Genomic DNA, 24,096 nt, shown 5'->3' with positions numbered 1-24,096 from the left:
AATCTCAATGTCCACTGACAGATCAATGGGTAAATAAAATGTGGTATAAACATACAATGGAATATTACTGAGCCTCAAAAGTAAATGAAAACGTGATACATATACTACAACATAAATGAACTCTGAACCTACTAAGTAAAATAAGCCTGATACAAAAGGATGAATACTATAAAATTCCACTTATATGAATTACCTAAAATTGTCAGATTCATAGAGATAAAAAGTACAACAGTGGTCATCAGAGGCTGATCAGGAAGGAAGGAATGGAGAGTTAGTGTTTAATGGGTACAAAAGTTTAGTATGGGATGATAAAAATAGTTTTGGATATGGATAATGGTGATGGCTTCACAAGAAGGTGAACACACTAAATTGCCACTAAACTTTACACTTAAAATATATTTAAAACTAAATTTTTCTAATATTCCATTAATATACATATGGCACATCTTTATCCGTCTGTTGATGGGGCACTCATGTTGCTTCTATGTCTTGGCTATAGTAAATACTGCTCCAATAAATACGGGGGTGCATGTATCTGTTCGAATTAGTATCTCCATTGTCTTCAGGTAAATACTCAGAACTGGAATTACTGAATCCTAATATATTCCTATATTTAGTTTTTTGAGGAACCTCTGTACTATTTTCATTTATAAAGAACTCATACAACTCAACATCAAAAAGAAAAATCTGGTTAAAAACTGAGCAGAGGACTTGAACAGACATTTTCCCAAAGACATACAGATGACCAACAGAAAAATGAAAAGATGATCATCACTAATCATTAAGAAAATGCAAATCAAAACCACAATGAGATTATCACTTCACACCAGTCAGAATGGCTAGTATCAAAACTACAAGAAATAACAGTGTTGGCAAGAATGTGGAGAAAAGGGAAGTCTCATGCACTATTACCAAAGGGGAGGGGAGTAGGGGAATGGGTAAAGCAATTAAGAGGTACAAACTTCCAGTTATAAAATAATTAAGTAGCAAGAATGAAAAGTACATCATATGGAATATAGTCAGTAATACTATAATACACATATTGTGGTGTGCATTTCATAATGTAGATAATTACTGATTCACTATGTTGTACACCTGAAATGAATTTACTATTATTTGCCAACTCTATTTCAATTTAAAAATTTTTTAAAGTTTAAAAAATTAAAATGGTAAGTTTTTTAAAAAGGAAAAAGAAAATTGCATCATTACATTTTAATATAACAAAATGTTTTAAATTCAGATTGTTTACAGAAAATTTTCAGCAAATACTAATTTCTAAAAGTGTGATAAAATATAATAAGTGCACTTAATATACTCAAGTGTTTAATTTCATTTCAAAGGCAGCTAAGTTAGTGAGATGGAAAGGAAACTGACCATTAGAATGGGAACACATGAATTCCTAGCTCACTTAAAATTCGACTCTAATGGTTACCTCTTTCCATTTTCTCAACCTTACATGAGAAAATTAAACTTCTAGCTGTAAAAATTCCATGACTTAAGTTATTAAAATTTAGAACCACATAAATTTAAACCATGTAGTCTAACGTATTATTTAAATATCTGGACATTAGCAATATGCAATAAGTATATACTTACTGTAAAACAAGAGTAAGTAATTTTATTGCTTGTACTGCAACATCATATTCTTTGTCAAGGGTCATAGACACAATTCTATCCTAAGGACAAAAAAAAAGGATTTTTAAAGTAAAAGTAAGAGAAAAATATTTACAAACAACAGATAAATTTTAAACTTAAAGTAATTAATACTAACCTTGAACCGACTGGTAAAAAGCTCCAGTTTGGAATTAAGTTCTTTGTTATAATAAAGCCCTTGTAGAGCAGTGAGACATTTGAGTCTTACCTCACCTTGCTAAATGAAGCAAGAGAAGAAAAATTCATTAAAACTCTACATATTTTCAACCTGAATATTCAAGACATATATAGTATCTTCTACTTTAAATTTTTAAATGTTCTATATACAACTCTTCAAAACTCTCATTTTCAAAACCTCTCATCTTGGATAATGCAAAAATAGGAATCAATACATACATTTAATACTAAATACCTTTGAGGTTACTAATTCTGTAGGTCAAATGAAAATTTTTTGAAAATTTGTTCAGAGCAATACTATTGCGAATGACAGTAGCATAGTTCACATTAAGTTTTCCTTTACAGAAAGTAATATTTGTAAAAGATATATGCAAAGAACTTCAATGCTAGTGAAGAGACAGCCTAAGAAAAAGGTAGAATAACAAAAAAATTTTTTTTAAATGTCAGAGGCCAAGTTGTAATTTATAATCTGGCTAAGATACATGTTTATAAATAGAGAAGAAAAGATAGAAACATTTTAAAAAGTATATAGCACTCACATTTTAAGAACACTCCTCTTACTGCTCTAATAAAATGCCTAACCACTAACACCAGCATGATTCTAATGTTTGTTTCACTACAAAAAGTAATTCAAGACTCAAGTCTAAATCAGTTACGAAGATTTTTAAAAATCTAGGGACTTTATGCAAAGGAGATCATGTTTTCACGGAACAGATAAAAAAGAATAAAGGAGTAAGGCCTATAGGAATGTGGTCCCAGGTATACCTATACACAGATAATTCATTAGGAATGAGAGTTGTAGATAGCCATGATTATGTACCTATAGTAACATTCTTTAATGGCATATCTTACCTTATCATGCATAGTCCAGCCAACATATTTTAAATAACTGTCATTTAGAAAGGCATCACTATACATTTTCATCCAAATGCCAATTTCTTCAATGCAAATAGCTCGAATTTCAGCTATTGCATCACTGCATGGAGGAAGGAAAAATTATGTATATTAGTCCCACTATAACAACAGGATTAATGATTTATCCAAGATACGCCAAATACTTCATACCTAGTATGAACATAGCTATCTTAAAGATTACTGGGGATTGAAAGGTAGAACTGAAGCATGACCTCTGAATGCTTACAGATAACTTGGTAAAGCATAATTATCATCACATAAATATTTAAAATTACATAAAATTACAAACAGAATCAGATACCCATCTTTTAGAATATGCCATATTTCAGTCTCTGCTCACACCTGCTGGGCAGCCGTGTTCAGAAGACAGCAGGCACATTATTTGGTTAGAATATAATTTTCCAGAAGAGAATTTGTCACACATAACATTGAGGCCAAGCTTCATTTGGATTTAAAGTATCAGACTAAATTATTTTGAATTCATCTTGTAGGTACTGATGAATCATTTAAGACTTTTAAGCAGAGGGGTAGCACAACAAAAGAATGTTTTAGGAAAACTTCAATAATCTCTAGGTATGATAATGAGAGAGGATAGACTAAGGTAATGGTGACAATAGAAAACAAAAAGGTAAGAATGGAGCAAAGGATATTACAAAGGAAGTGATTCAGTAACTGCCAAGTTGAGAAGTGAGGGAGAAGTTGAAATAAAAATGCCACCACTGACATTCAAAGAATCGGTTACAGCAGAAATGATAAGATTATCTAATTCTTTCCTCTGCTTATTCAAAACAGTAAAAGAAAATACTTAAATGTATCCAAACTTTCCCACTAACATGCAAACAAACAGCAGAGAAGAATCCAGAACCATCATGTATAGTTTTTACTAACATAGTACATCCAAAAGCAATTAAGTATTCTGTACCCTAGCTCCTAATTACAGTAGATTCCATCTGCTGGGCAGCAAGTCAAGCATATTACCCTATTTTTCAGAGAGGAAACATCAAGTTCAGAGCAGTTAAATAACCTGACAAAAGTATCTCAATCAGTGGAAGACCTTATCTTGTAACACTGATCTTATTCCAGTGCTCTTTCCACTATTTTATCCTGCCTAAACCATTAAGTATCCAAACCGGATTAGAATTAAGAATGACATAGAAAAAATGTCCTGACTTACCGGTATCTATGTACAAACACTCCCTTAAATATTGCATTCATCATATTTTCTATTTCATCTTGATTTTCCTGAAGCTGAAAAGAATACATTATTTCTTTTCAATTATAACGTAATACAAAAAGTTATTACAAGTACAAATACAGGTTTCTCCAGTATTTTGGTGATTACGTCTAATTCTTAATTCTATTAGACAACAGTAACCACACAGAAATATTAACAGATGTTGTAGGTCAGGTAGCTAAAGTTCCTTGATACCTGGAATATTTGACTTGGCTTTTAACGTTTAGCTGGTAGATTAGCCTTTTCTAAGGCTCACAAATTTCCATTGTAAAAAGGGACATAAAAAATCTGTTATTTATTACAACACATTTCATCTATTATATAACATATATGTTCATCAAAAAAGCATAACAATACTTCATTATCTTGGTCATTATCATCTGAAAAAGAAAAGTAATGTTAACTTTTGTGCCTGCTCAAGAACAAAAGAGGTTTTAGTAAAGTAACTTGGTTAAAAGTTACCCTTGCTAAATTCTTTTGAAGAAAACAAGACTCACCTTAAATAATCAAGTAAACATTCTAAAATCTTGGTTTACTTATCTACTCCCATTATTTTCAACTCAGAGTTTGATAATTAAGACAAAATTGTTTCAGAGTTTGAGAGTTAGGAGAAAAATCTTTCACAGTCTAAGTATCAAACAGCTCTGAGATTATATTCTGCAATTTTGTAAAAATGTTTTCTTTTCATGAATATATTCTTGCTAACAAGGGCATGCACTTCTTATATTCATTAGCACAAATAGTCAGAGTACAAGGTGATCAAAAAGTTAACTCTAACCCAGAAAGAAGTATCAATATCTTGTATTTGCACAGGAATTTTAATCTCAAAATCCTTTTACCTTTATCCACTCATTCTATGCTCACAATCTTAAATTTATATTTAAGAATTGGGCCATAACTTCAAGGTGTAAGACATGCATTATGTTTACCTAATAAATCATCCGATTAAATTTATTAACTAAGTTAAAAGGCAAAAAGGTCAATTCTTCAGTTCAAACTGTATCGAAAAGATGAGGAATTTAGGTAGGGGGGAAATATGGACCAGATTTTTTAGGCTTTTGTTGAGTCAGGGCATTTAAAAAACTTACTATCTCAGAAATAACCAACTAAAAATTATGGCTATTATCAACCCCAAATATGTCAAAAATCAAGTAGTAATTTCTGGATTACCATGGCAAATATTACCTTAAATGCATTACTAACATTTTTGAAACATCAGATTCTACCTTTTAGAAGTAAACATGAATATCACCAATATCAGCAAAATACTGTGTCACTAATGAAAGAATTTAAGTCACAAACACAACATTGGAAGATTTTTTTTTAGGGGTTGCCCGAGTGGCTCAGTTGGTTAAGCTTCCAACTCCTAATTACAGCTCAGGTCATGATCTCAGGGTTGTTAGATGGGAGTTCGGCATCAGGCTCCATGCTGAGTGTGGAACCGGCTTAAGATTCACTCTCTTCCCTCCGAAAATAATAATAATTAAAAAAAAAAAAACTAGAAAAGATTCTCTCTGCCCCTCCCCCCTCTAAAAAAGATATTTTTATTTAGTATTATTTAGCATAGGGATGAAAAATGTCTTCCTCATTCAAAGTTAAATCTGGTGGTCAGTCAGTCATGTTAATCAACTGCCACCATACTACCAAAAAAATGGGCAGTAATTGAGACACCATAAATAGCCTATAAGTTATTTTTCAGAGTGATGTCACATAAGTGAAACCTGAATTCATTGTGACACCAAGCTCAAGGAAGAAGTTAGGAGAGACATTTTCATGGCAGAGATGAATAATACTAAGGCTTAAAACAACTTCTCTGACTGGCCCAGGACATTATCAAAAACCCTGAACTCTTAATCCTAGTCTACACAGAAAGAAAATATTCACAAAAGGTATTGTTGGCATGGATACTCAACAAAACTAGATATTTAAACAACTTGAAATAGTAAATTTAAATCTTTCCAAAAAATTTATCTGGTGAACTAGCAAACATATAACTAAGGTCAAAGTTGGTCATGGATTAACAGCTCAAATATTCAATACAAAAGTTTACCTCTTTCCGCTTCTGTAGCAGGAGTTCTAGCCTCTCATTGGCTCGTTTTCCAATCATTTTATTCCGTTCTGCCTCATACTGTCTTTGTGTATTATCCATATTAATGCTAAGATTTAGTGCCACATTCACCAAAGCGGTCATCAATTTCATAGCTATTTTTAAATGGAAAATTTTTAAATTAGTCTCACAGATGCAAAAATTTACAATTTAATCTCAAATTAAGAGAAATTAATAAGATGAGCTGTTCTGCTTCTAATAGAAAAGAAAAATACAGCTGCTACAAATGACAATAAATGACAGCTAATGTGTAACGAATACTCACTTTGTCAGTTACCTATGTTAAGTATTTTTCGTGGATTATCTCCTCCTAATCCTCACAAAGAGCCCTCAAAGTTATGTGTCATCTCCACTTCATTCATGAGGAAACAAGCCCATGGAGATTAAGAAATTTCCCTCAGGGGGAGCCTGGATGCCTCAGTGGGTTAACTACCTGTCTTCAGGTGGGGTCAAGATCTCAGGGTCTGGGATTGAGCCCTGCATCAGGCTCCCTGCTCAGTGGGGAATCTTCCTTCTCCCTCTGCCCCTCCTCCTCATTCATGCTCTCTAATATAAATAAAATCTTTAAAAAAAAAAAAAAAAGGAGGTAAGCCTGGGTGGCTTAGCAGTTGAGTGTTTGCCTTTGGCTCAGGGGATGATCCTGGGATCGAGTCCCACATTAGGCTCCTTGCACGGAGCCAGCTTCTCCCTCTGCCTAGGTCTCTGCCCACCCCACCCCCCATCTCTGTCTCTCATGAATAAATAAATAAAATCTTTAAGAAAAAAAGTAAATAATTTCCTTGAGATTACACAGTTAAGTAGTTAAAGCAGTATTCAAAACTGATGTGACTTCAGACTATGCTCAAATCCCACTATTCTAAAATGTGTCCCCTACAATTATCTTTGTCAGAAATCATAATTCACCTTCTCAGTAAATTTTGGTTCCTACAGCAGTCACATAGCTATCTTGGTTACCAAAAGTACAGGGAGCTTGAGTGTTTCATATCAAACTACAATATGTAAAAATGAATTTCATCAGTTACTGATTTCCTTTAATTTTATTCTATTATATTGCCAGCATAAAGACAATGGTGAAATTATGAAGTATAGATCTAAATGAAAAGTCAAAGTACAAAGAAAAGTATCACTCAATAAAGTACGTTTTATTACACTTCCTCCAGATCCCGACCTTCTGTTACCGAACCCCTGCTCCTGAGACAAAACTGTGATTTATTTTTTTTAATAAAATAATTTTTATTGGTGTTCAATTTACCAACATACAGAATAACACCCAGTGCTCACCCCGTCAAGTATCCCCCTCAGTGCCCGTCACCCACTCACCCCCACCCCCCGCCCTCCTCCCCTTCCACCGCCCCTAGTTCGTTTCCCAGAGTTAGGAGTCTTTATGTTCTGTCTCCCTTTCTGATATTTCCTACACATTTCTTCTCCCTTCCCTTATATTCCCTTTCACTATTATTTATATTCCCCAAATGAATGAGAACATACACTGTCCTTCTCCGATTGACTTACTTCACTCAGCATAATACCCTCCAGTTCCATCCACGTTGAAAACTGTGATTTAAAACTTACTAATTGAAACATCTCACCATTTTACGCCTTTTTAGTTTACTCCAGACTGTATGTCAGATCTGGTTCATTGCATAAGAGAACAACACAAAACCAAATCTTAATTTGTGGCTATTGGGTCTCTTTAAAAGGGCTTCTCAACTTTCTCTTCAGAGCTATTTCATTCCCTCAGCAAACTAGTTTGTTACTCTGATCTAAAACTATTCACCTTATGCCATCATACTTATTTTAATTTACTTTAAGCCACCAAGTTAACATTAAATGCTGTTCATAGAACAAGATCACATTTATATTTTGTGACTTCCAATCTAAAAACAAAAATCCTATAGTAAGACTGCCTGCACTTTTTCTTCTAATCACTTCCCCCAGATTACCTGTAATTTATTTTATGAAAATGGAGGACTTAGCAAAAGTACAGCTTTAATTCTTCAGGAAAATATTCTAAAGGAAAAAACATCCCCACACTTAGAGAATGAAAAAAATGTTTATAAACCAATATATTCTACCATTAAGGCTTATAATACTACTGTAATACTGAGTGCCTAGTTGATTTTATCAAGCTGAAACCAAACAGTACATATTCAGTAATCATGTATCAACAATTTTACCTTTAGCAAGGAGAGAAACCAAAAGATTTTATAAACACCAAAATCAAAAATCACTGTCCTAGAACTATGTGAGGCTCAAAAACATAATTCATTTCAAAAAGTAAAGAATTTAGCTCAGTCTAAGGTTACTCAGAAACATAAGAAAAATCCATTTTTGTGGTGTGGTTAAAGAGTAAACGTCATCCTGCAGGGAGGGACCATCAAACCAGGAGGGACAGCTCATATTAGAGATAAAATAAGGTCATGAGGACTACATATCCAAAATGACTGAAGATTCCCCCTAAATTGCTATCAATATCATCCTTGGTAAAACTCTTTCAAGATGCAATGCATTACTATCCACCTCTTTCCCTTTCTGTGGCATAGTAATCAAATGGAGACAACATAAGAAAATCACCATATACTAACTATAGTATACCTTCACAGAATCAAAACTGATAGTATCATTCCAATCCCAGTAATTCACATGGGGACAGGGGATAGTGGTCCTGTTAGTCATTACTCCATAAGCAAAATTAATTACTGAGTAATGATTATTTCATTTCTTTTAGCGAAAATCATTTTCGTCTCTAATCTAAGGAAATATGCAAATAAAAAATTTCTAAATACTGACCTGCCAGGGTGCTCGTATGTCGAAATGCTCTGACTTGTGAGTCAGACAATCCTGTAAGAAGTGAAATAACTGTATCCATCATGTACTCATCATATATGATACTATATTGACATTGCCGTACTAATACGCCAATGAATTCACAAAAGCTGGATTTGAACTTCTTCCACTGAGGACCAGCCATGGTAAGTGGGTAGTCTCCACTATCCTAAAACAAAAATTTTAAACAGCAATTTCATTTAAAACACATGATTTAATAAAATTTCACTTAAGAAATACCCTACCTAGGCAGAAGCTAAAAAAAGCCTCTTTTACCCCACTTTTCTTCTCCAATAAATCCTTAAAGTAGGTGGGAGCTACCCTTGAACACTTCTGCTCTTTAAGACCAAAATGGATATTCTGAATTCAATCTAACAAATAAAAATATATACCAATTACTCCAAGTTAAAAAGCAGCTTTCATCAAAGCAAAACATTATAAACAAAGATACACTTACTGAATTTCCTTAATACAAAAGCATACCAATGTTATATTTTTAAAGACTCAAAACAATGAAATCATACTTTCAACCAGTCTAAGTGATGTATGATTTATAATCAAAAGATTACAATGTATATTTTTATTAGTTTCAAGAACATCAAATAGTCAACAATGACATTTTTTTTAACACAATGACATAATTTTAAAAAGAAATGGAAATGTAGCTAGTACAGCCTGGAAACACTAGTACTCAAGTATTATATATAAAGATGGGGCATTCTCCAATGAAGTTACACTGAGAATCTCCATAAATCATTAAAAATAAATCCTTAAACGGGGAACCTGGGTGGCTTAGTCAATTGAGCATCTGACGTTTGGTTTTGGTTTCGGCTCACATCATGATCTCATAGGTTGTGGGATGGAGCCCCAAGTCAGGCTACGTGCTCAGCAGGGAGTCCACTTGAGATTTTCTCCCCCCCCAATAACTTGCTATCTAAATAAATGAATTCTCTTAAGAGTATTCTAGAGACTTAAGACCATTTTATTAGTACAGTTTAACCATTTTTAAACCATTATCTATACATATATTTTTTACCATTTTAACCATTTTATATATATTATATATAAGCTTTATATAGATAAAAAAACTGTGTATATATATAAAACTATACATAAAAACTATGTATATATATATATAAACTGTGTGTATATATAATATATATAAGCTTTATATATATATAAAACTGTGTGTGTGTGTGTGTGTGTATTTTTTAAGTAAACTCTAGGAGGACCTGGGTGGCTCAGTCAGTTAAGCGTCTGACTCTTGGTTTTGTCTCAGGTCATGATCTCAGGGTCCTGGGATTGAGCCCCATGTCAGGTTCCCTCCTCAGTGGGGAGGCTGCTTCCCCTCTCTCTCTGTGCCCCTCCCCCACACTTATGCGTGTTCTCTCTCTCTCTAATAAATAAAATCTTTTTAAAAGATAAATGAAATGAAGTCTTTGCCCAATGTGGGGCTTGAATTCATGACTCCAAGATAAAGAGTTGCATGCTCTACCAACTGAGCCAGCGAGGCACCCCTCTTATTATTGTCATTAGAACAATATATTTTTTAATTTTAAGTCATGCAATATATAAGCTGAACCATTATTTCTCATCTGAGAATAATATCCTAATATTGGGGACACCTGGGTGGATCAGCAGTTGAGCATCTGCCTTTGGCTCAGGGCATGATCCCAGAGTCTGGGATGGAGTCCTGCATCGGGCACCTTGCAGGGGGCCTGCTTCTCCCTCTGCCTCTGTCTCTGCCTCTCTTCCTCTCTGTGTCTCTCATGAATAAATAAATAAAATCATTTAAAAAAAATAAGATCCTAATATTACACAAAAAGGTTTTCTTCCATAATCTCTGAATTAATCATTTAGTGACTACATTGAAATGTCTCATCTTAATTGCTGTCAGCAACTTGGTTTGTGACACAAATCAGATTTTAGGATTCTTAAATAGCTGTTTCCTTTTAGTAAAAAGGATTTCACTAAAACATCTAATATTAGTAAGTTAATTAAAATAAAGTAGTCATGCCCCCCGCCCTCCATTGTCCTTTGTCCATAGTTTCACTTTCCACATTTTAGTTACCCACGGTCAATCTCTGTCCCAGAGCAGATGATCCTCCTTCTAAGGTATTGTCAGAAGGAGCCTAACACTATGTCACAAGGCCTAGGTCATTTACCTTACTATATCTCATCATGTAGGTATTTTATCATCTTACATCATCACAAGGGTGAGTATAAAAGATATTTTGACAGAAACTACAGTCACATAATTTTTATTATATAATTGTTACATTTTATTATTAGTGTTAATCTCTTACTGGATCTAATTTATATAATAAACTTTATCACAGGTTATGTACTTATTGGAAAAAAACGATATATATATAGGGTTTGGTACTATGTGTGGTTTCAGTCATCCACTGGAGGTCTTAAAATGTATCCCTCGGGGATAAGAGGGAAGATTACTATAATACCATTACTCATAATTACCTCTTAAATACTTGGAGATTGATTAATAGCACTTAGTGATCATCAAACCTTTTTAAACAACTATTGTCTGTCTTTTAGAATGATAGTTGAAAGCTCCTTCATCATAGTAAGCAAGGAAAAAATGGTTAAGTAAAACTCAAATGGGACAAGACTTTCTACCTGAAAATTCAGTGACAAGTTTTGAAGAGTAAAGCTGCTGGAGCTGGAATGCAGCTGTAAACAAAACAAAAATCCCTGCCATGAAGGAGCTTACATTATAGTAAATCTAAATATGTCTTTGTTGGTAACAATACTTCAAAGGCATCACTGTGATACAGGATTCACTCAAGTCTAAGGTAGTATCTTTTTATTTGTATTATTCTTATTACTCATATTTGAAACATAAAGGATATATTTTTTAAAGATTTTGTTTTAAATTATCTCAGTACAAAAAAAATTATCTCATTACCCAACATGGGGCTCGGACTCATAACTCCAAGATCAAAAGTTGTGTGCTCCACTTACTGAGGCAGCCAGACACCCCCATAAAGGATATTTTAAATAATAACCATATAAAGAGTGGACCCTTAAATAACACGGATTAGAACTATACAGGTCGACTTCTACACAGAATTTCTTCAATAAATACACCTACAGTACTGTAAATTTATTTTCCCATCTTTATGGTTTCCTTTTTTTAAAGATTTTATTTATTTATTCATGAGACACACATAGAGAGAGGCAGAGACACAGGCAGAGGGAGAAGCAGGCTCCATGCATGGAGCCTGATGTGGGACTCCATCCCGGGACTCCAGGATCACGCCCTGGACCAAAGGCAGATGCTCAACCACTGAGCCACCCAGGCATCCCATTCTTTATGGTTTTCTTAATAACATTTTCTTTGTTCTAGTTTACTTTATTATACGAACATAGTATATAATACATATAACATACAAAATGTTGGTTACTCGACTATCGCTAAAGCTTCTAGTGAAAAGTAGGCTCTTATACAAGTTTCAGGGGAGCCAAAGTTATATAGTTTTTACCATGTTGGGCGGGGGGGGGGGGGGAGGGTCAGCATCCTTAACCCTCATTCTATTCAATGGTCAACTGTACAATCCTTTGCCTAAGCTACCTGGTTCCCCAAATATTGACCAAATGTATCTTTAACAATATTTCAAGACATGTTCTTAGGCACTAAATTATATTCTTTAAGTTTTCATTTTTTGACAATAATGATAGCTACCATTTATTAAGTTCTTATTATACACCAGGCACTATAAAATGCTATGAAATTTTTCAACCATTACTGAATTAAATCCATAACAGGCTTATAAGAGAAGTATTATTACCAAAGAGTATTATTCACAGATGATGAAATCAATGTTAAGAAAACAACTTGCCCAAGGTCACTTCTATCATTTGATTAAATGTGATGACAAAGCTATTATCCATAACAATAATACTCAGAATTTCACCATCCTTTCAAGAGTAAATCAAGATTAACATGCATAAAATTATCAAAACATTTAGGGTAGTAAGTTACCTCGTCAAACTCTTCAGTCATTTTTCGAATTATTTCAGAGTTCTGCATATGTCTAAACATTTCTGCTGTGACAACTCCTGAAATTTCCAAGTGTAAGAAGTTAATATACATTGTAGAATGAATAAAAGAGAACTTCTAAGTCAGTCGCTTACACTGTCAGTCTCTATCACATTTCTACTCTCCTTAATCTACTCTTGCCTACGATATATACACTGGCTTAATCCCTTTTAATATATGTCATCAAAGGTGAGGCAGCATCCAGGGTAACAATTAAAACTTTAAGGATAAACCTGAATAAGAAAATGAATGATAGGTAGAGTCCACGTTAGCCAGGTTTCTTTATTAAGCATATATAGCAACTACATCTCATCATCCTCTATAAGGGCTTCCAATAAACATAAAAAGTTAAGTTTTAGTTTCTGCCCATCTGTCATCTAGTTGGAAGTTTAAATAAAGAATAACAAAAACAGGAAGGTAAGAAGAAAAAGAGGGAGAGAAGGAGGGAGGAAAAATAAAAACTATTGAAGGTAGTACATAAGAAATGCCCTAATGAGTGATAATGACAATAAAAGCTATTGGTCAGACAAAAAAAAGCATAAATCAGGTGTTTCAGAGAGAAAGAATCTGATAAGGACATTTAGAATTTCAAAGGAAGATAGGAGAGGGGAGGAAAAAGGATGCATATTATAAGAAGTAGTAAAAGCCAAGTAGAGATCAAATACCAGAAAAGGGATTTCTAGGAAAAAATGTGTAGGAAGAAGACATACATGAATTTCCACTGATGGGGTATCAGATTATTTAAAAAGGAACAAATATAAAAACTAGATTTTCAAAAACCATACTTCTATTGCTAGATTACTTATTCCTTGCCAGTCATATCACTATGAATACCGTAAATATAAGGCAAGCACTAATATACTGGCCTTACAGAGGGGGAAGTAAAGAATAAAACAAAGAAGTTAAATACCTTGAGATTATTCATCTACATCATGCTGACACCCCCAAGAAAGATCAGCTTCTAGTGGTCCTGTGAAGAGCCCTTACTTACCACAACACTAAAGAACTACATGATTGCTTTAAAATATTAACAAATCTGGAAGAAGGCACCATTTCTCTTGCTTAAGGAAGCACATTCTCAAAAACCTTTTGAAGAGTTTTTAAATTTTAATTAAGCCATGGATATATCTATCTTCAGAACCTTCCTGTATTTTATACCCAGGTGCTATAAACTTGGCAAAGCTATAGGAGGATAAGTTACTCAATCCCTGAAACTATTTCTACAAAATAAACATGTATATATAAATAAATCTCAAAGCAAACATACGGCATACATTTTGACAACTGCCCCATTTCTGAAGTTCCTCTCTCTGTATAACAGCCCGAAACCCAAAAATAAGCAGAAAAAAATAGCTGTCACAGAATCCATGCACATCACTCCTGGGGCAGGTGTGAAGGTGCCACTAGGATACAATGTCTGAGCCTATTGGGTGGACTGTAAGAGATATGCAGAGACACTGCTAAAAACTAGTAAAATGAAAAGGACAGCTGACCAGGAAAGAAAGAAGGAAACATTGGCCACAATTTTGGCAACCCCAACAGTCTGGAGCCATTCTGCATAGAGTCAAATATCCCTCCACACCTTGACAGATACTGAAGGCAAAACTATGGTAAAATAACTGATGCTCACAATCACAATCCTCAGTCCAAAGGAAAAAGGCTAAAGTACAGTACATATAAACGTTTCTGGGACACCTAGGTGGCTCAGTGGTTGGGCATCTGTCTTAAGCTAAGGGCATGATCCCAGGGTTCTGGGATCAAGTCCCACATCAGGCTCCCTCTGCCTGTGTCTCTGCCTCTTTCTGTGTGTCTCTCATGAATAAATAAATAAAATCTTTAAAAAAATGTTTCTAACTCACTTATAAAAGAGCTGAATCAAAATAATCCTAAGTGTGTTTTGAAAGTACTTAATGATCTTAACTTTGATTACAAAATAAATTGTCCTTTATGGAGCTTTCTTGATTCTAAAATAAACACTATAGCAGTGTTTAAATCTATCTGATAAGTTTTTTAACACCTTCAGTTTTAAAAAATCTGGACAATCTAGTATACAGCAAAGTATATCCAAAGGTTCCGTTGGCAAGCTCCTGATTCATAAAACACAATGGTGCCAGAAAAGGAATGAAGCTGATTAAGGGAAAATGCTGACTATAGCCGTGTTTCAAAATTACAATTCAGAAGCCTAAAGAGGAAACTGAAACTGACCAAACTACAGTGTAACAGGGAAGACTAAAGATAAAATTCAGAATTTCAACTCATCAAGTTATTTCTGGCACCTGTTCAGTCGTTCTGCAATCAACGTTCCACTTTGAAAGAATCTGAAGAGAAAGGACACGGTCCTTGATTACACAATACAACAAACAGGTACCTGATTCCTTCTACTCCAGAAAGATGGACTGGACACAGACAAAATATAAATAATACTAATTTGTCCTATTTTTTAAAGTATAATCTGATTCATCATATTGTCATTATTACATTTCCTTTGAGCAGAGTCAGTAGAATTTTCTATATTGATTTGCAGCTTCTTCTAGCTAAGAAGTAAACTTGATAACTCTCTGTGCTCTAAGATTTTAAATTCTCTAAAAAGACAGTTTTTAAAATTTCTCAAAACTGATAACAGTATTATGCAGATCAGACTCAAGAAGTTAATATTTGTCTATCCGGCCTCACATACATAATATCTAGTATGCATGCTGCACTGAATGTTGTGATCAACCTCCAATAAAATGCATCAGTTCATAAAATGTTACTTGTTTTTATGGAATTATTAAATCACTATATTTTACACCTGAAACTACTAAAACACTGTATGTTGACTATACTGGAATTAAAATAAAATTTTTAAAAACCTAACTGGAAATAAAATCCTTATATACAGTCAGGTATCTAAATTTTCCACCAAACAGTATAATTTTGAGAATTAGGATTTAATCCTATGCTAATTAAAGGAAAAGTAATGTGAAAAGAATGTAACTATTTATTTTTACTAAAATGTCACCTTCAAAGTTAAAAAATCAAAATAATAAAAATTCAATTAAAAATGTTACTTGTTTACAATTCCAGTAACAGTAAAAATGTTACTTGTTTTATAATTCCAGTAACAGTATTTTTAGAGTATTAGTGTAGAATTATAATAATTTATAAATAAATTGCTTCTTGGGATTTATTTTACAGATTTGCTTAAATCAATCATTCTCTAGGATCTTAACTTCTTGGATCTATATTTAAGCAAATTTCCCTCCTCCTGACTTCACATGTGTTTGGTGACACTTCCATAAAAAAATGTAATACTCATGGAAAACTTTGTAACATTTATATTCCTGGACATCTTCTAAAACTTCAAGGACAGGCCAAGTATTAGGGAGAAACAGAATAGATCAGAACCTGTCCAGGATTTTGTCTGAATCATTTACTGATCCAGATCAAAATGTATGACATGCCACAACTTACATAATTTTGTCTCCCTGCCAAATGTCTGCAGTAAATATTTTTGCCCCAGGGACCACACTACTGTATTTTATATTTTCCCTACTCCTACTTCAAAAGCTTTTTAAATAAAGTGAAAACATTTGCAACAAGACCCCACTCCAAAACTTCTCTACTTTAAAAAAAACACCTAGAAATTTCACCAATACCTTACTTAACTTACTTAGTTACTTACTTACCTACTTACTTATTTACTTACTGTTATTCATGGCACTTTTAAACTCCCTACACTTTACAATTCCCTGCCACTTGAACCTGTATCTCTTCATTATCTTCCTCCTCCCTTCTTAATCCATTTCTTTGTTCCTAAAACCAGATGCTGAAAGTGGGAAATATATCTAATAAAAGTAATATAACAATTATAAATTGCCAAGTTTTTAGTTAACTTTCGCACATGAATACAACTGTCTCAACAGAGTTTCTTATTTTGTTCTTTGCTCTTTTTTCCATTATACATTTTATATGATTATAATGCTAACAATTCCGTATCCTGGCATTATTTTCCACATAAAGTGCTAATATATATTTAGGTGGAACAAAAAAAGAGACCATTTAAGAACATTCTGCTTCCAAAATAAATGTATCTTACCTTTACAGCCTGAACACTGAATAAAAAAGTTGATGAGGTCAAGAAGTGCTATATCTCGGTCATGCTTGTATGATTCTATCCAATCATCTACCACCGACTACAAGCAGAGGAAGGGGGAAAAAAAAACCATTAGCTTTTGCTAATGTTCTAAGAATTAAGTTTGATTAGTCATTAAATTCCAACATTAAGTAGTATCCCATTACTTCAAATTAATATATACATATTTGTATACTAAAATTTAATGTTAAATTTTAACAACAAAAGAGAACCAAATTCAGGAAAATAATCACCTGATAGCACATAATGATCAGTCTTCAGTTTACTTTGCATTAAAAAGAATGTGAAAACTAATTAGGGGACCCAATTCTATAAAGTGAAATTACTTTTTTTCTAATGACATTAAGGATATCCTAGAAATTATTTTTAAAAATCACCCCCATATTTCTTTTTGACTAAGATACTATACTAAATACAAATAACACTTAAAATATTAACACTGCAAATTCCATTGTTCCAGAAAACAAAAATATTTTTAAAAGATGTAAAGGGGACAGCCCAGGTGGCTCAGTGGTTTGGCACCTCCTTCAGCCCAGGGCGTGATCCTGAAGACCCGGGATCGAGTCCCACATCGGGCTCCCTGCGTGGAGCCTACTTCTCCCTCTGCCTTTGTCTCTGCCTCTCTCTCTCTCTCTCTCTCTCTCATATGAATGAATGAATGAATGAATCAATCAATCAATCAATCAATCAATCAATCTTTAAAAAGATGTAAAGGGCTGGGTCAATGAGAAAATGCAGAACCAAATAATTTTTTTCAGAAGTGAGCACTAATAGTCCCATGTTATAACAAAAACAAATTGATGACTAAATATACATAAATAAGTAGGACAGTTTACCAATCTAGAGACTTTTTTTTAAATATTTTATTTATTTATCCATGAGAGACACAGAGAGAGAGGCAGAGACACAGGCAGAGGGAGAAGCAGGCTCCATGCAGGGAGCCTGACGTGGGACTTGATCCCAGGTCTCCAGGATCACATCCCGGGCTAAAGGCGGCGTTAAACAGCTGAGCCACCTGGGCTTCCCCCAATCTAAAGACTTAATATTGTTAGATGACAATACTCTCTAAAGAGATCTACAGATTCAATGCAATCCCTATTAAAAATCCAGCTGGCTTCTTAGCAGAAACTAGAAAGCTGATCCTAAAATCCTTATGGTAATGCAAGAGATCTACAATAGTCAAAACAATCTTGAAAAAGAAGCACAAAGTTGGAGAACTCATACTTCACTATTTCCAAAACTTACTACAAAGCTACAGCAATCAACACAGTACTGGATTAAGGACAAAAACTGTAGATCAATGGAATAAAAGTGCGAATCAAAAAGAAAACATCTTATTGATGATTACTTGATTTTTGACGAGGATGCCAAGACAATTCAATGAAGAAAGCCTAGTCTTTTCAACAAATGGTACTGGGACAACTGGATATCTGCATGCAAAAGAATGAAGTTGGGAGTGCCTGGGCATCTGACTCTTGATTTCAGCTTGATGATTCACGTTGTGAGTTAAAGCCCCACATCAGGCTCTGCACTGGGTATGGAGCCTGCTTAAGATTCTCTCTCCCTCTCTCAAATAATATTTTTTAAAATAAAAAAAAAAAAACACTGAAGCTGGACCCAACTCCGATCATACACAATACTTAAAATGGATCAAAGACTGAAATGTAAGAACTAACACTATAGGGATGTCTGGGTGGCTCAGTGGTGTGGCGTATGCCTTTGGCTCAGGGCATGATCCTGCTGTCCCAGGATCAATAGTCTCCCTGCATGTGCTTCTCCCTCTGCCTCTGCCTCTGTCTCTCATGAATAAATAAATAAAATCTTTAAAAAAAAAAAGAGCTAACAGTATAAAACACATAAGTAAATCTTCATAGCCACATTAAGCATTCTTAGATATTAGACTAAAAGCACGAGACTAAAGAAAAAAATGAATTTCACTTAACCATAATTAAGTTTTGTGTTTCAATAGACTCCATCAAGTATGAGAAAAGCACCCACAGAATAGAAATATTTGCAAATTGTGTATCTGAGAAGGTATTTGTGCTCAAATTATAGAATCATATCTCATTTTACTGCACTTATACTGCTGTATTTGTGTTTGTATGTGTGTGCATGTTTTATGAACCAAAGGTTTGTGGCAACCCTGTGTCAACGAAGTCTATCAAAGCCATTTTTCCAGCAGCAGGTGCTCACTTTGCATCTCTGTCACATTTTGATAAATCTATTCAGCATTTTAAAATCTTTCATTATTATTATATTTGTTAATGATAATCTGAGACCAGAGTTCTTTGATGTCACTATTGTAGTTGTTTTGGGGCACCATGAGTCATGCCCATATAAGACAGCAAACTTAATAAATGCTGTGTATGTTCTGATTCCCCTATCTCTCTCCTTTCCTCAGACTCTGTATTCCCTGAGACACAATATTAAAATTAGGTCAATTAATAACCCGATAATGACCCCCAGTGCTTAAGTAAAAGGAAGAGCTGCACATCTCTCGCTTTAAATCAAAAGCTAGAAGTGATTAAGCTTACTGAGGAAGGCACGTCGTCGAAAGCCGAGATAGGCCAAAAGATAAGCCTCGAGCCAAACAGCCAAGTTATAAATGCAAGGAAAAATTCTTGCAGAAAATAAAGTGTTGTTCAGTGAACACATGATGATTACAAAGTAAAACAGCCTTATTGCTGATATGGGGAAAATTTTAGAAGTATAGATAAAAGAATCAAACCAGCCACAACACTGCCTTAAGCCAAAGCCTAATCTATAGCAAGGCTCCAATTCTCTTCAACTCTCTGAAGGGAGAGGTAAAGAAAATGCAGAAGGAAAGACTGAAGAGAGCAGAGGTAGGTTCATGAAGTTTAAGGAAAGAAGGTGTCTCCTTCACATCAAAGTGCAAGGTGAAAAAGTAAATGCTGATGTAAAAACTGCAGTAAGCTATCCAGAAAACTAGCTAATTGTCCAGGGTAGCTACACAACAATAAATTTTCAATGCAGACAGAATAGGCTTATATTGGAAGTACATGCCATCTAGGACTTTGATAGCTAGAAAGCAGTCAATTCCTATCTACAAAGCTTCCAAGGAGAGACGGACTCTCTTGTCAGGAACTAATGCAACTGACTACTTTAAATTGAAGCCAGGACTCAATTCACCATTTCAAAAATCCTAGGGCCCTTAAGAATTATGCTTAGGCTACTCTGCCTATGCTCTGCAAATGAAACAAGAAAGACTAGATAATAGCATATCTGTTTACAACATGGTTTACTGAATATCTGAAGCCTACTTTCGACACAACTACTCAGAAAAAAGATTCCTTTCAAAATATTACTGTTTATTCACAATGCACCTGTGTCACCCAAGAGTTCTGATGGAGATGTACAATGATATTCATGTTGTTTTCATGCCTACTAACAAAAAATCCATTCTGCAGCCCATGGATCAGGGAGTAAGTTCAACTTTCAAATCTTATTTAAGAAATACATTTCCACAAGGCTATAGCTGCCATACATGGTGAGTCCTCTGATGGGATATGTGCAAAGTCAACTGAAAACCTTCTGTAAATAATTCATCATTCTAGATGCCATTTAGAACACTCATGATCTATGAGAAAAAGTCAAATTATGAACATTAACAGGACTTTAGAAGCTGATTGTAACCCTCAGAGATGGCTCTGAGGGCTTTCATGACTTAGAGTGGATTTGGTAGAAATTTCACTGGGGATGTGGTAGAAAATAGCAAAAGAACTACAATTAGAAATGGAGTCTAAATATGTGACTGAATTGCTGAAATCTCAAGATGAAACTTTTAATGGATGAGGAACTGCTTTTTAATGAATGATCAAAGTAAGTGATTTCCTGAGGTGGGATCTACTCCAGGTGAAGATGCCATGAAGATTGTTGAAATGACAACAAAGGATTTAGAATATTACATCAGCTTAGATGTTTAATAAAGTAGCAGCAGAGTTTGAGAAGACTAACCTCAATTCTGAAAGAAGTTCTACTGTGGGTAAAATGCAATCAAACAGTATCACATACTACAAAGAAATTATTTGTGAAAGGAAGTCTATCAATGTGGCAAACTTCATTGTTGTCTTATTCCAAAAAACTGCCATGGCCACCCAAACCTTCAGCAAACACTCGATCAGTCAGTAGCCATCAACACTGAGGCAAGATCTTCTACCAGCAAAAAGATTACAACCCAATGAAAGCTCAGATAATGGTTAGAATTTTTTAGCAATGAAGTACTTGTTAATTAAGATAGATACATTTTGGACATAATGCTGTTGCATATTTAACAAATTACAGTACAGTATAGACATAACTTTTATAGGCACTGGGATACAAAAAAAATTCATCTGACTTGCTTTATTGTGGTATTTGCTTTACTGCAGTGATCTGGAACCCAACCGACAATACCCCTGAGGTATGCCTATATAAAGAACTCTTACAATTCAATAGTTTTTAAAAGCCAAGTAATCTAATTAAAAATATAGATGAAGATTATGAAAATAGCTCTATATATAAGATATACAAATGGCTATTAGCTCATCAAAAGATGCTCAATGTAACTGACTACCAAGGAAATGGAATTCAAAATTAAAATAAGGTACCACTTCACAACAACTAGGGTGGCGTTAATCAAAATTACAGACAGTAACAAATGTTGGCAAAGATATGAGAAATTGAATGCTAAAACACTGATGGTAAGAACACAAAATGGTGCTGCCACTTTGGAAAAAGTTTGGCAGCTTGTCAAAAAGTAAACAGTTACCATATGATCCAGCAACTCAACTCCGAGGTATATATTACTCAAGAGAAATGAAGACTTATGACCAAACTAAAACTTGTACAAGAGGGATCCCTGGGTGGCTCAGCGGTTTAGCGTTTGCCTTTGGCCCAGGGTGCGATCCTGGAGTCCCGGGATCGAGTCCCACATCAGGCTCCCGGCATGGGCCTGCTTCTCCCTCCTCCTGTGTCTCTGCCTCTCTCTATCATAAATAAATAAATCTTTAAAAATAAATAAATAAAACTTGTACAAGAATACATATAACAGTATTCACAATAGCCAAAAAGTGGAAACCAACCAAATGTGTGCATCAAAATATGAATGGATAAACAAGATGGAGTATTATTTGGCAATAAAAAAGAATGAAGTTATCATACCACAAAATAGATGAGCCTTGAAAACATTATGCTAAGTCAAAGAAACCATTCAAAAAGGACCACATATTGAACGAATCATATATATGAAATGTCCAGAAAAGGTAATTTATAAAAAGTACATTAGTGGTTGCCTAGACCTGGGACAGGTGAAAAGAAAGTGACTATTAAGAATCTAAGCACAATGTTTCCTTCTGGGGTATTAAAAAAGTTTTAAAATTAGACTGTGGTGATGGCTACACAACTCTATGATATACTAAAACACCACTGAATTTACATTTTGAAAGGGTGAATTTTTTTTAAAAAAGGGTGAATTTTGTGTTATGTGGAGTGTTTCAACATAGTATTTTTTTTTTAAATAAAACAGCTAAAAAAATAAAAATCAACAAGTTATTCTTTGGGGGATCGAAGAGGAAACCATAAAGCAGATGAAAACTATTTTTAAATGAACCAAGTTTAAAAATTAGGATGAAAAAAAAAAATTAGGATGATAGGGGTATCAGAGTGGCTCCGTTGGTTGAGCATCCCACTCGATTTCACTTCAGGCCACAATCTCAGGGTCTCTCAGGGTTATAAGATGAAGCCCTGAGTTGGCCTCCACACTCAGGGGAGTCGGCTCAAGATTTTTTTCTCTGCCCTTCCCCTAAGTTTCAGTGTGTACACACACATTCTCAAATAAATAAATCTTTTTTTTAAGTATCATCAGGAAGCAAAAATTTTTAAGTTATGTACCAATAAATATGAAATGTGGTTATAAAATAAATGAACAAATTATGTAAAATTTGATGTAGAGAAAGGATAATATTACAAATTAAAGAAAATAAAAAGGAAATATTGTCTAAAAATTACCTGGCTCAAAGGCATTGACTGGAGATCTTCTAAAATTTTACCTAATTTCTAGATTTCAGTCCTTTTCTATATTTTACAATAGCTTATGTATGTAAACTAAATCAATTTATAAAACAGACATGTTTAAGATTATTCCCAAATATGATACAGGTAATAAATATCAAGAGAATATATTCTGGGACTGTGAGAGTTTTAAAACAAGACCCAGGGGTACTTGGGTGGCTCAGTCGGTTGAGCATCTGCCTCCAGCTCGGGTTGTGACCCCAGGGTCCTGGGATCGAGCCCCACATCAAGCCCCATGTCAGGATCCCTGCTCAGGAGTCTACTTCTCTCACTCCCAATCTTCCTCCCCCCCGTTCATGTCCTCTCTCTCAAATAAATAAAATCTTTAAAAAAAATAAAATAAAAGATGGCCCAAAATGTCTGCCAATGCTCTTCAATAAGAAGTGGGGTCAACATTACCTTATCTAGAACTGAAGGCAGTAAAAATGATGCCTCCAAGATTAAGTTATTGAACAACATTCGACTTTTGTACTGGGTTCTTGGAGCACTAGAAAACTAGGCACTCCTGCTCAGGACAAACTCCAAACCCAGAAGCCATACCGTAAGAAACCCAAGCCACATTCAAGAACCATTTGCAGGTACTCCAGGGAACAGTCCCAGTTGTACCCAGCCTTCAAGTCACTCCAGGCTAGGTACCAAACATGAATAAAGGTGCCTCCAGATATTACAGATCTTAATTGTTTATGCAATTGCTGAGCATTAAAGCTGTCTCAGGTAAGGCTGTAACCATCATGGATGGCATCATAGACAATTTCATACCTGTTTAGTTCTGTCTGAATTCTATACCAACATAATCATTAAGCCTAGTAAAATGATCATTCCTTTACATCATTAAGCTTCGAGTGATTTGTTATACAGCAATAGATAACTGGAAGAAAGGCTATTTCATCAATAAAGATACAAAAATATTTAATGAAATCTTA

General features: G+C 34.4%; 1 protein-coding gene across 11 annotated transcripts in view; it reads right to left on the bottom strand.

Moving 5' to 3' along the window:
• STAG2 (stromal antigen 2) overlaps positions 1–24,096 on the bottom strand; it is a 136,519-nt gene that overhangs the window by 45,771 nt on the left and 66,652 nt on the right. For 10 of the 11 annotated variants that reach the window (XM_038588251.1, XM_038588250.1, XM_038588246.1 and 7 more), the window contains 8 exons: positions 17,048–17,144; positions 12,913–12,989; positions 8,874–9,078; positions 6,030–6,181; positions 3,920–3,993; positions 2,683–2,806; positions 1,772–1,870; positions 1,597–1,676 (listed from right to left, as the gene is read on the bottom strand). In XM_038588251.1, the coding sequence (XP_038444179.1) occupies positions 1,597–1,676; positions 1,772–1,870; positions 2,683–2,806; positions 3,920–3,993; positions 6,030–6,181; positions 8,874–9,078; positions 12,913–12,989; positions 17,048–17,144 (908 nt within the window). Of the gene's footprint in view, positions 1–1,596; positions 1,677–1,771; positions 1,871–2,682; positions 2,807–3,919; positions 3,994–6,029; positions 6,182–8,873; positions 9,079–12,912; positions 12,990–16,657; positions 16,743–17,047; positions 17,145–24,096 lie in introns of those variants that run through there. The other variant, XM_038588254.1, reaches the window with a different exon arrangement.

Source organism: Canis lupus, chromosome X, assembly GCF_011100685.1.
Source record: "Canis lupus familiaris isolate Mischka breed German Shepherd chromosome X, alternate assembly UU_Cfam_GSD_1.0, whole genome shotgun sequence".
Classification (NCBI taxonomy): Eukaryota; Metazoa; Chordata; class Mammalia; order Carnivora; family Canidae; genus Canis; species Canis lupus.
Note: the sequence above shows the minus strand (reverse complement) of the source record. Positions and strands in the feature narration are given on the sequence as shown.